The sequence below is a fragment of the Macaca nemestrina genome, chromosome 10, assembly GCF_043159975.1.
Source record: "Macaca nemestrina isolate mMacNem1 chromosome 10, mMacNem.hap1, whole genome shotgun sequence".
Lineage (NCBI taxonomy): Eukaryota > Metazoa > Chordata > Mammalia > Primates > Cercopithecidae > Macaca > Macaca nemestrina.
The window spans coordinates 142,815,524-142,828,801 of NC_092134.1; the positions used below are offsets into that span (position 1 = coordinate 142,815,524).

At 52.8% G+C, this 13,278-nt stretch overlaps 1 protein-coding gene across 6 annotated transcripts in view; it reads right to left on the reverse strand.

The window, feature by feature from the left end:
* The window catches only part of LOC105463809 (beta-1,4-N-acetyl-galactosaminyltransferase 3), a 103,271-nt gene that overhangs the window by 21,531 nt on the left and 68,462 nt on the right, over nucleotides 1-13,278 (reverse strand). For all 6 annotated transcript variants that reach the window (XR_003013964.2, XM_011711129.3, XM_011711130.3 and 3 more), the window contains exons 2-3: nucleotides 8,060-8,163; nucleotides 6,974-7,051 (exon numbers count right to left, since the gene is read on the reverse strand). Coding sequence is in view for 5 of the 6 variants with exons in the window: in XM_011711129.3 (XP_011709431.2) it covers nucleotides 6,974-7,051; nucleotides 8,060-8,163 (182 nt within the window). In the remaining variant the exon portion in view is untranslated. The remainder of the gene's footprint in view (nucleotides 1-6,973; nucleotides 7,052-8,059; nucleotides 8,164-13,278) is intronic.

Consider the following 13,278-nt stretch of genomic DNA (forward strand, 5'->3'; position numbering starts at 1 on the left):
GCATCTCGGTCTCCCACAGCTCTCGGAGGCCTCCAAGACTCATTCTGAGCAAGCCGTTCCTGGGACAGCCTTGGGACAGTGCCAGTCGGGTCGGATCCCCTCTCTCCTCTGTAGGACTGGGCTTGGAGGCCCAGAGCAGAAGGCCCCCTTCCCCAGAAAGGGCTAAGGCAGGATCCAGCACTCTGAGTGGGTGGCGGGGCTGGAAATTTGAGAGGAGAGGGGAAGCGTGGGGACTTTGTGCCAATCATCCTGACAGTGGGCCCCGGATCATCCCATATCCTCTCCGCCCCCAAGGCTTCTGTCCAGGTTGTGGGAGGTGGGGCCTGATGACTCCCTACCAGTAGCCTGCCCTGGCCTCCTTGCCATGCCCACCAGATAGCAAAATCTGGACTGCCCTTAGGAACTATGAGGGGACACCCAGATGAGAAGAAGTGGCGCAAGTTCAGCAAGAGATCTGTAGGAGGGAGGATGGGCAGGCGGGGAGAGGAGTGGGGCAGGGGATAACTCCTCAACAGGAGTGCCCACGGTCCCAGGTGTGGCTGGGAGGGTGGGCGCAGCCTCCGGGGAACACTGCCCCAGCGCTGGATCCGGAGACACAGGGGAACCTGTCGCTCCCCGCCCTCCAGCAGTGCGGCGCTAACGGGGCACACTGGCCTGCTCAATGCTAGGAATGTGGGCCTTGGGAAGCAGCCGCCACTCACAGAAACCGAAGTGGGGGACGGAACGGGTGGGAGCGGGAATGTGGGCTGGGTAGGTGGGTGGTGGGTTAAAGCTTCAAGCAAGGAAAGAATGGGGACATTGTGTGACTTCAGGGGAAAATCTTCAAGTCCAGTTTATAAGACTCAGCTGTCTCCTCCAAAGGCCTCCTTCTGCCCCCTCCCTGGGAGATACGGATCCCAGGAGGGAGGGCAGCTGGGGAGGGCACGCCACCAGAGAAGCCTGTTGTGTTCAGCCTGGAGGCCGGAGGCCAGAGGCCACGGGGACCGGGCAGGGAGAGGAGGGGCAGAGGGAGGCACTGGAGGCACTGGCTGGCCACTCCTGCCTCACCCTCAGGGTCTTTCTTGCCCGAGCAATGAGATCATCAGATGCCACAGGCGGCCCCAGGCAGATAGGGTGGGAGTGTGGGAAGAGGAGCTACCTTCGCTAAGCCCAGGCCCTTACGCAGCATTGGGCCAGCCCTCAAACCATGCTGCACCCACTCTCAGGCTGTAGGTGGGGGTCTCTGAGGGGCCAGTGGGCACCCTCTTCCTCCCTGGGCCTGGGATGAGAACCCCCCGCCCCCCAAAGATTTGTGTCCCTCTGAGTTTTGGAGGCTTTGTATCTGGCGGGGACGTGGGACTCCAGCACACCAGCCCTGCCCTCTGCCCACTCGCTCCACTGTCCAGCAGTGACTAAGGCCCAGGGAGGGGCACTGGTCACTCCAAGCGCCAGAGCATGTCTATGGCCAATGGTGGTTTTGAAACTTCCAAAGTTCCAAGTACAGGAGAAGGTATCTGTTGGAACCGTGTCATTTTAAGGGTGAGGACACTGAAGCTCAGAGAGGTAAAATGACTCCCCAAGGACACACAGCAAGTAACCCTTGGGGAAGGGGAGGGCATCATGCAGGGGTGTGGGCCACACAGGAATATCCACTGCCCCTGCCGGGCCCTCACTCGGCCGCAGCAGAGCCTCCACCTGGATCTTGGCTTCTCCCCCACACGGAGCCCTCACTGCCTCCAAAACGGTCGTCCTGAAGCTCGGATCTGACCGAGCCACTCTGCTGTTTGAAACCTCCGAAGCTTCCCAGAAGGCTTCAGAGCGGAGCCTCGCCCAGCACACGAGTCTGACCTACCTTTTCCGCCTGACCTCACACCACTCCCCGTCACACACCTTTGCTCCACCCACACCAAACCCCTGTCTTTGCCAAAATGTCCTGCTGTTTCACTTCTCCATGCTTTTACAAATGCGATTTCCTGATTGGAAGGCCCATTCATTTCTTCCTTACGTGGCAAACTCCCGCTCATCCTTCAAAGTTCTTCTCAAACAGTTCTCTCTGAGGCCGGCTATGAACAGCTCCCTCCCGGGTGTTCCCTGCACATCCTAATTATTTAAATAACAAACACTTGGAGGAGCTAAGCCCAGAACAGTATGTTCCTCCATTCTACAAGCACTGAGTGTCTGCTCTGTACCCCTTCAAGATGAAAGACAGATGGTCCTCAAAGGAGGCAGACACGTAAACAAAAGGGTGTCACCTGCGCCAGGGGCTCTGGCAGAGGTATGAGGTTCAGAGGGGCACGAAGGCAGGAGCCGTCAGCCTCCTCCAGGAGCACTCGGAAGCCCCTCACAGGACGTGGGCTCTGACTGACCCTCTGCTTCCGCTCTACCCTCTGCTACTCAACCAGAGGCAAACTCGTAAGATCAAGCATACCTGGCTAGTGGTTCAGTTTTAACTCACCGGGCAGTGGGGCCTCCCCCGGAGGAACACAGCAGGGTGATTAGGTCACCGGTTCCTGCACACCAGGAACTCCTATGTCCTGTTCAGAGTTTCGAGGACTCCATCTATTTTATTTTATTTTATATTTCATTTTATATTATTTTATTTTAATTTTTCATCGTCCTGTCCCGTCCCGTCCCATCCCGTCCCATCCCGTCCCATCCCTTTATTTTTAAGGTCAGGGCCTCACTCCACTGCCCGGGCTGGAGTGCAGTGGCACAATCATGGCTCTCTGCAGCCTCAAACTCCTGGCCTCAAGCAATCCTTTCTCCTCAGTTGCCCAAGTAGCTGTAACTACAGGTGCACGGCACTACACCTGGCTAATTTTTTTATTTAGTAGAAATGGGGTCTCCCTATGTTGTCCAGGGTGGTCTCAAACTCCTGGCCTCAAGCGATCCTCTCGTCTTGGCCTCCCAAAGTGCTGGCATTACAGGTGTGAGCCACCACACCCAGCCTTGAATTGTACACTTTAAATGGGTGAAATGTACGGTATGTGAATTACAGTTCCATAAGCTGTTTTAAAAAAATAAATAAATAAATAAAAGGAAAGGCTGAGAACAGGAAGGAGCCTGTGTCACAGCTCTGTCCACAAAAGACAGACGTTGCCTTCTCAAAGCCTGTGTGAACAACCCATGAAAACTCTGATCCCACTTGCTTTGATCTGACTTTGTACTCACCAAATTTCTTTCTTGTAACTATTTTGGGTTTTGGGAGTGGCCTGGCTGGCAGACACAGCATTTTGGTGAATGGAGCAGTGTATTTACCAAAACATGAACAGACTGTCACTGGGGTTTGTTAATGAGTGTCTTGGGATCCGTGTCGGTGTGAGAAGTTTCGAAACAGTCACTCCATGAAGCCCAGGCCCCAAGTCAAACGTCTGAGGCCGCTGAGTCTCCAGAGTGACTTCTGGTCTCAGAGACCCTGGGCTGCCAGCCAAAGCCCGGGGCAGGGAAGCAGTGAAAGAGGAAGCCATTGTCATCTTCCTCATCTCCTGCCCTTGCTCACCTTTACAGCAGGGCGCTGCACTAACTCTGTGACCCTGAGCTGACCTCTCTGGGCCATTATCTGGAAGAGGGACATCAGAACAGCCTGACAGCTCCTGGACACCAGTAGATGCTCAATAAATGACCTGTATTATTAACCTGGGAACCTCCTGCTGGCCAAGGACGGGCAAGGGGATGGGAACAGAAGTCCCCACGATGTGGAGAGACCGCGAGGCTGGGCTGGAAGCCAGTTGGCACCATTATGCCGCTGTGTGACTGCTGAGTTGTTTGGCCTCTCCAGAGCCTTCCTTCCTTATTCTCCTCATTGATAAAATAAAAGGATTGGATCTGTGAATCCCTGAACATCCATGAAGACTGTAATGATGATTTTGTAAGCTATTTTTAATATTTAAAAATGGAAATCAGTCATTTGCCACCAAAAGGCCATACACACTTACTAAAATAGCCAATATTTCTTCTTTTTTTTTGGGGGGGGGGGATGGGGGTCTCACGCTGTCACTCAGGCTGGAGTGCAGTGGCACAATCTCGGCTCACTGTAGCCTTAACTGCCTACACTCAAGCAATCCTCCCACCTCAGCCCCCACAAGTAGCTGGGACCACAGGCGTGCATCACCACGGCTAGCTATTTTTTTTTATTATTATTTGTAGAGACAAGGTCTCACCATGTTGCCCAGGCTGATCTGGAACTCCTGGGCTCAAGCAATCCTCCCACCTTGGCTTCCCAAAGTTCTAGGATTCCAGGCTTGAGCCACCAAGCCCAGCCCAATTTTGATCACTATTTACTATTTGTTCGCTGTTTTTGTTTTATTATATGTTTATATATATGTTCTCGATTAGCAAAAACAAGTGGAGAAATTAGTTATTCAGGCGGGCGGATCATGAGGTCAGGAGATCGAGACCATCCTGGCTAACACGGTGAAACCCCGTCTCTACTAAAACTACAAAAACAATTAGCCGGGCGTGGTGGCGGCGCCTGTAGTCCCAGCTACTCGGGAGGCTGAGGCAGGAGAATGGCGTGAACCCGGAAGGCGGAGCTTGCAGCGAGCCGGCTGAGATGGCACCACTGCATCCAGCCTGGGCGACAAAGCAAGACTCTATCCCCCCCCCCAAAAAAAAAAACAAACAGAAAAGGATCCGAGCTATCCTTAAAGGAGAGTAGGCTGGATCATCAGACCAAATGATCTGTAAGGCAAGTTCTTTTCAAAGTACTATCTCCAGGTAGGGCGGGGCATAATTACATAATTACCTGGTGATGTCATCTAGAGCAGGTGCCAGCATTGTACTCCATCCTCTCCCAGGGCTTTAAAAGGAGGCAGTTTCACCGTGTGGACAACTAACATCACATTCAGTACAATACCGCCTCCTTCACTCTTGCCCCAGAGCAAGTGGGTGGACCGGAAATGAAACCGCCCAGGCTGAAGAGCTCAGCCTATGAGGTGTGGATAAAGACAATACCAGCCAGCACCACCCAGCCAAGAAAAGTCACCTGGGTCCGCAGGGCCTGGAGACTAAAGACACTGGGTTCTAAACAAGTTGTAAAATAGGAGACTCAAATTTAAAATTTTCACCCCCAAAGCGCTGTGCTACTTGGAAATCTTGGCATAAGGATTTATTTACTCAAGGTGATCTCATGTATGTTAATTAACCTCCGAGCCTCAGTTTCTTCACCAAAAGAAAAAGAATCTGGGGCCAAGCCTGGTAGCTCATGCCTGTAATCTCAGCACTATGGGAGGCCAAGGCAGGAGGATCGCTTGAGGCCATGAGTTTGAGATCAGCCTGGGCAACATAGTGGGACCCTGTCTCTACAAAAAATAATTTAAAAAATTAGCCAGGCAATGGTGGTACACCCCTGTAGTCCTAGCTACTCCGGAGTTCAAGGTGCAGTGAACTACGATTGTGCCACTGTGATTGTACACTCCAGCCTGGGAAACAGAGCAAGACCCTGTCTCTAAAAAATAAAAAACGGGCCGGGCGCGGTGGCTCAAGCCTGTAATCCCAGCACTTTGGGAGGCCGAGTCGGGCGGATCACGAGGTCAGGAGATCGAGACCATCCTGGCTAACACGGTGAAACCCCGTCTCTACTAAAAAAAAATACAAAAAACTAGCCGGGCGAAGTGGCGGGCGCCTGTAGTCCCAGCTACTCGGGAGGCTGAGGCAGGAGAATGGCGTAAACCCGGGAGGCGGAGCTTGCAGTGAGCTGAGATCCGGCCACTGCACTCCAGCCTGGGCGACAGAACGAGACTCCGTCTCAAAAAAAAAAAAAAATAAAAATAAAAAACGAAAAGAAGAAACATCATCTATCAAAGCCTATAAAAATGAAAAGTATTATGATGGTTCTGATAACTTTTATTCACATGGAACTGCTTCCTGTACAAGTTTTCCAAAGCAGAGTTTCCCAGTGCATGTTCCTCAGGGCATTTCTATGAAACCTACAGCACTAGTTTCTGAGAGTACAAGAGGCATTTCATGGAAAAAAGCAATTCAGTTCGAGACATGCTGAGCTAAACCAAGTTAAACAGACGGCTGCAAACTTCCCATACTCTTTCACATGCTAATGTACATTTCCAGGAAGGTAAGGTAGTGTGTTACCGTTTTAAAAATGTATTTAACAATGGACTCTTTTCTTCATGGAATATCTTATGGGATTTAAGATAGTGGTCCAAGAAAGACAGTTTGGGACGCTTATCTTGAAGACTGGGGATTGGCGTGGCCATGAAAAGTCTTTTAGCTTTCGTGAGCCTTGTTTTCCCACCTATAAAATGAGGATAATGACACTGTTTCACAGGGTCACAAAGCTGAGATGAGATGATCCGCAAAGTCTGCCGCGCAGTAGGTCTTTGGCAAATGTAAGTGTTCCTTGTCTAAAGAGAGAAATCGGGCCAGGTGCGGTGCCTCAGGCCTGTAATCCCAGCACTTTGGGAGGCCGAGACGGGCGGATCACGAGGTCAGGAGATCGAGACCATCCTGGCTAACACGGTGAAACCCCGTCTCTACTAAAAATACAAAAAATTAGCCGGGCGAGGTGGCGGCGCCTGTACTCCCAGCTACTCGGGAGGCTGAGGCAGGAGAATGGCGGGAACCCGGGAGGCGGAGCTTGCAGTGAGCTGAGATCCGGCCACTGCACTCCAGCCTGGGCGAGAGAGCAAGACTCTGTCTCAAAAAAAAAAAAAAGAGAGAGAGAAATTGAATCAACCTGGAATGCTTGGAGTGAAAACTTTTCATGAAACCGCTAAGCTGGATGCAGTCATGCCCACCTGTAATCCCAGCTCGTCAGGAGGCTGAAGCTGGAGGATTGCTTGAGCCCAGGAGTTTGAGACTAGCTGGCCAACATAGTGAGACCCTTTCTCTAAAAACAACAGCAACGAAAAACTAACTACATAAATAATTTAAACATTTTTTAAATTCACTGGTAGAAAGTTTTCCGTGATCTCTGGAATTATCTGTAAAAACTATTTTTAGCTCTCTCAAAGAGCAGGTGCAGTAGAAATTCCCTTACCTCCGAGAGCCAGGGGACAGGCTTGTTCCACTTCAAGTAGCTGCTGTTACTGCTCCCACCTTGGTCCATTTCATGGTCCTAGTGGAAGAATGAAGAATGAACTTGGTAGGAATATTAGGATGAGAAACCGCGGGCAGGACAGGGTTCAGGCCCCTTGGAAGTGCCCGTGGGGAAGCAGAGGGCCAGGAGGCACAGTGCCTGCTCCCAGGGGTGTCGGCTCAGAGCATGCTGCCATCTGCCATTCACACCGTGTCCCTGGGAATACGTCTCCGTAGTTTCATCAATGCACGCTCCTCAGGTTCCTTCACTTTTCTGAATTTTCTGTCTTCCCCATATGGGAAAAAAGTTTACCCTCATTAGGTCAGGACCTCTTGAGGGCAGGGACCTTGGCTCCCTCTTCCTCCTTATCCCCCAGCTCTCTAGATTTGGGTTCCAACAAGGGGGAGCCCCTCGGGGACACCCCCAAACCCTCCCTATCGTGCAGGTCCACAGGCTCAGTTTGGCTGTGGTCCAGCTCTGGGATACATGTCTGTTCCAGGCTCAGCCTTGGGGCTCCTGACTGAATTACACCCCAGTTTCTCTCATCTGCCTCCTTAGGGACCGTCGGCTCAAGAAACACTACAGGGAAATGTTTCACTACAAGTCTCTACATATCCCAGCTAAGGGCAGGGAGGGGTGTCCATCCACCTCGTCGCCTCTGATCTCAGCAGCAAGCACAGCACAGCCCAGCCCTCACCCGAGTGAGAGGCACCACATACCACTGGTGATGGAGGTCACAGGCGCGGGGTGGTTCTGGCACGGGCAGACTGAACTAGGGCACAAGGGCAGACTCCAGAAAACCGGGCCAGTGGCAGCCCAGGCTGGAGGAGGCAAACCGGGCCAGTGGCAGCCCAGGCTGGAGGCGGCTGGATGGACATCGCTATGGCTCAGCTAGGAGGTCCCGAGGCCAGACTAGGATTCCGGGGGCTGTTTCTCTTCTGCCTCTCCTCCCAGAGTAGCGGGGGTTACCTTTAAGGCAGCTGGGCAGAGTACCTGAGGACCCTTGTTGAGGCCCTGGCAGGGACAGTGGACTGGCCGGCCACCTACCTCGAGGTTCGGCCTCTGGGGATGGTAGAACTGGAGGTGCGGATCCACAGCGGGAATGTTCCTGCTGGCCAGAGCCTTGGCCAGTTCTCTCCAGCTGCTGTATCCTGTGGAAGGGGAAGAGAGGAGCCCTCAGGTCAGTGCAATCTGGAAACCTCACACATCTAAAAGATTTGGAAGGTTAATGGAGGGATTCGTCTTCCCTTGTGCTTCTCACCTCTCTTCAGAGGGTGGGTGGGAAGAGGGCGGGGCTGGGGGCAGGAGATAGCTGCAGATTGGCCAAGGTCCAGAGGGCAGAGAGAGGAGATGAGCTTACATCCCATCAGCCGTCACCGCCTTCCAGAAACCAGAGAAGGAGCCAGTCCCTGTGAGCATGGACCACGGGACTCCCACTACCAGCTCGTTCTCCCCCGGTTGCCTCTGGAGGCCAATTTCTCCCAAGAGCTGCTGTGGAGAGATGGTTGCGACAGGCGGTACACTCTTCCCTTCCTGCTCGGCTCCTGTGCCCTGAGCCCAGGGAACAGCAGGGGGTTACTAACGGGTGGGGAGCCCTTCCATTGATCACTGGGTTGCTGGATGGAGCCAGACCTGAGAGAGGCAGGAAGGGGTGGGCCTGGGATATGGTGTCTGTCAAACAAATTTATAAACCACTGGAGGTACAAGATTAGAGGCCCTGCGACTACTGGCGTCATCGGGAGGCTGCGTGGGGCTGATGCTGTCTGCCTTGAAGGCTCTGGGCCAGGTCGGCTTACACACATCTGGGAAGGCGAAAAGTCAAACCACGGCGAGAGGGAGGGAGGGAACAGGAAAGTGGGGGGTGCACACGCATTCACACCAAGTCAGGAGGCAAGGGCTGCACCAGGGTGAGGGCCGGGGAGCATCCGTCCGGCGGCTGGCCGCCGCTGACACTCCCAAAGGCTGGGACTCCCGTCTGAAAGGAGATTGCTGGGCTTTGAATAAGCAGAACCAAACTACTGTTAGTCACAAACCAGAACCACAGACCACTGAAAGCTAGAAGAGGCTTTCGAGATCACCTCGTCCTCTCTTTGAGTGAGGAAAATGGGACCCAGACTGGTCAAATGGCTGATCAAGGCTCACTCAGCAAGTAGTGGCAAGGCTGAGACGAGGACCCCAGTGTGCAGGTGGATTTCCACCGAGCCTCCCCTTTCCCTCCAACAGCTTCACCACCATGTCCCCAGGATGCTGTGGTGAGCACTGCTTGGAAGGAATTAGCCTGACAGTCCCTGACCCCTGGGAGCCAAGAGTCGACAGTAGGCAGGAGTGTCACAGGAACCCCTATGTGAGCACCAGCAGGGACACAGACAGCCACGCGGACACAGACACAGACAGCCACGCGGACACGGACACAGACAGCCACACGGACACAGACCACAGACAGCCACGCGGACACAGACCACAGACAGCCACGTGGACACAGACCACAGACAGCCACACGGACACCACAGACAGCCACGCGGACACACAGACAACCACGCGGACACAGCCAGCCACACGGACACAGACACAGCCAGCCACGCGGACACAGACACAGACAGCCATGCGGACACAGACACAGACAGCCACGCGGACACAGACACAGACAGCCACGCGGACACAGACACAGAGCACCGCCCACGAACACGGGCCTCACCGAAGGGGGCCACCCACGCTGCACACGAGTGTTTACGTAACAGGCCTGGGGAGGGGGTGGGAACGGGGGCCGCATGCTGGCAGGCAGGTGTGGGGTGAGAGTGCTTTTCTTACATGGTTATGCTTTGTGTGGGCCCTTTCGTGCTTGCTGAGTGTCTCACAGGCGTGACTGCATCTGAACCTTCTAAGAATCTCCTGAGAGGCCAGCTCCATCACCCCATTTTACGGATGGGGACAGAGCGCTCTGAGCTTAAAGTCACAGAGCTCGTTGTTCTGCAGCCAGGATTAGAACAGAGAGCTCCTCTGTCTCCCAGGCCCAGGTTTTCTCGTTCTGCCCACATTTTCTCCTGTGGGCACTTTCTGGCATAGACTTTGAGGAGTGCCGGCGCAGGGGCCTCCGCGGGGATCTGCCTTTGGGTTTCTGCAGATGTTAACCCTCCACTCATGCTACGGTTACAGGGACTTCTGCAGCTTTGTCCCTCCGTCATCAAGGTCTCTCCTGTTTCCAGGCTGGTCCAGCTGGCAGGAAGAGGTCTGGCGAGTTCAGGGCAGGGGCGTGTTCTGGGGAAGCAGGATGCCGGGGCCACTGAAGTGATGTGAAAATACGAGGAGTGAGGGAGAAAGAGAAAGAACGCTCCCAGACTCTACCCGCCATTTCCAGATGAGCTCAGGAGAAAACTGCTTGTTCATCTGCTAATCCCAACCCAAACACATGAGCTAAAGCAAGAGCTCATCCCTTCCCAGCCCCGGGGAGCTGCTGGCTAGCAGTTGTGGGTTCAGGTGTGCCTGGGTGACATAGCAGTTGTGGGTTCAGGTGTGCCTGGGTGACACATGAGTTACACTGTGGGGAGGGGGAGGACGGGCCCTGCCTCGCTCCTGCATCTGAATGACTGGGTCATCTTCACTCTTATGACTAAAAGCTTCCTACTCAAGAGAAGCTTGTGGGGAAATACCCCCGAAATGCTGCCTGCCAGGTCAGTGGGAGTTACAGCGTGTCTCAGGTGCACGTTCCTTCTCCAAGGCAGCCTTCAGCTCAGCCAAAAGTCCTTGACTGTTGGAAGTCACCCCAAGGGGAGATGACTCACCCTACAATCAACTAGCACTGTGGGTCTTCAGCTGCCTTTGTCCTGGCATCTGCTGGGGAGTGACAAAGACTCTCTCCTTGACCAAACCTTAGATGCTCCTCTGAGCACTCTCGTCTATGTGACCTCATCCTTGGGCCCTGTCCTGGGCCTGCCTAGTCCAGTTTCCAGCAAGAATTCTGCTACGTCAGTTTAGCAGGACCCCCCACCCCGACATCTGACCAAGCTTCTCATCTCCCACCCTTGCCGTTAGCGAGCGTCCCATTAGGCCAGTTCAGCAAGAATCCCTCCATTCTTGACGTCTCAGTCGCTTTCCAACCACTGACCCCTCCACTCCGCTGGCTGGCAGTAAATCCCCAGTCACTGCTGCTGTACTCAGAGCTGAGCTCCGTTCTGTCCTGAAGCCTCTCCCCCGGGTTACAGCAGTACTAAATAAAACCCGTCTTCACGACCGGCAACTAGTGTGCAGTTCTGTTTTCTCTTTAACAGAAGGTAAGAGGCGGCTCTCTCAGTGACCAAAGACAAATCCATTTAGGGAGGTGAGTGGATTCCAGGTAGGAAATTCGGTGAAGTTAAACCCAGTCAGGTCTTGCCCCTGGGTAACAGGTGGGTCTAGGTGGCTGTGAGATACCTAAAACGTGGGATAGTCAACGGCCCAACCCTCACTAATTTAAGGAGCAGGAAAATTCCTCTGCAGGCCTCATGATGTAGCAGGAAGACAAGCAAAGCCTTCTGAGTCAGAAAGATCTAATCGTGGCCGGGCGCGGTGGCTCATGCCTGGAATCCCAGCACTTTGGGAGGCCGAGGCATCAGGATCACTTGAGCCCAGGAGATTGAGACTAGCAACATATGGGCAACATAACAAGACCCTCCCTTTTTTAAAACAAAAATAAAATTAAAAAAAGGCCGGGCACGGTGGCTCAAGCCTATAATCCCAGCACTTTGGGAGGCCGAGACGGGCGGATCACGAGGTCAGGAGATCGAGACCATCCTGGCTAACACAGTGAAACCCCGTCTCTACTAAAAAATACAAAAAACTAGCCGGGCGAGGTGGCGGGCGCCTGTAGTCCCAGCTACTCGGGAGGCTGAGGCAGGAGAATGGCGGGAACCCAGGAGGCAGAGCTTGCAGTGAGCTGAGATCTGGCCACTGCACTCCAGCCTGGGCGACAGAGCGAGACTCTGTCTCAAAAAATAAATTAAATAAATAAATAAAATAAAATAAATAAAATTTAAAAAAGATCTAATTGTATATCTACCACTCATAAACTGTGACTGCTTGAACAAGTAATTTAACTTCTCTGGCCCTGGTTTCTTCATCTGAATGGTGGAAATAAAAACACTTGCCCCACAGCGACTGCTATGGAGATTAAATTATGTGGGCCAGACCTAGCATGGGGTCTAGACCCAATAAACGTTTTCTTCCTAAAAATTTCCGAGTTTGAGGTTTTGGATTTAGGAGTCAGAAGATATGAGTTTCAACTGCTTTAAAAATATTCAATATTTCTCTCTTTTCTCTCTATGCTTCTCTTTTTCTTATTTTTCTTTTTTTAAGAGACAAGATTACCCAGGCTGGAATGCAGTGGTACAATCATAGCTTACTGCAGCCTTGACCTCCTAAGCTCAAGTAATCCTCCCACCTCAGCCTCCTGAGTAGGAAAGACTACAGTGCATGCCACTATACTTGTTTAAAAAAAAATTTTAGAGATGGGGTCTTTTTATGTTGTCCAGGTTGGTCTTGAACTCCTGGATCAAGTGATCCTCCCACTTCAGCCTCCCAAAGTGCTGGTATTACAGGTGTGCGCCACCGCGCTCAGCTTTCTCCATGCTTATTGACCAGAGTAGTAAGCAGTGGGCCAGGAGTGGCAGCAGGGAAATAGGTAACACCCCCTCCTTTGTTTCGCAGTGTTGCTCTTTGCCCCCCACCCTTCCTCATCCCCCACAAATATTCACTAAGTGCGTCTCAGGTGTCAGGAGCCGTGCTGTGCATTGGGGTATCTCCTCTTCCTGTATCCTTGCCTCTGTGTTAATCCTGCCGGTGAATAACCAGGCATTGCTTAGCCCCCCTGGGGGAACGTGGAGCTGAAAAATGTGCTGATTTAACTACTGACATTTGTCACTTGCCCTCTGGGAAGCGAACTCCTCCTGCTCCCGGCCAGACCTCTCCTCCCAGAGCGCCAGCTGGCAGGGCCTGTTTCTGCTACAACAGGTGACACATTTGTGCCAGGAGACAGACACCCCAATCTCAGGTGACAGATAAAGCACCACCGTGGGCCTCATATTCTGCCCTCACAAAGCTGGGCTATCAAATTCACCATCAGCTGGAGCTTTGCCAACATCCCTCCTCTGTGCAATGCAGACTCTTCAAAGGCCTGAAGATTACCATCTTTCTCGCTGGTAAAAATATGGCATGCATATATCCCTTTGTGCTTTTTGCTTTTTTCTAAGACTCTCGCAGACGTTACTTCATGAGCTCTTCTCAACCTCCCTGTT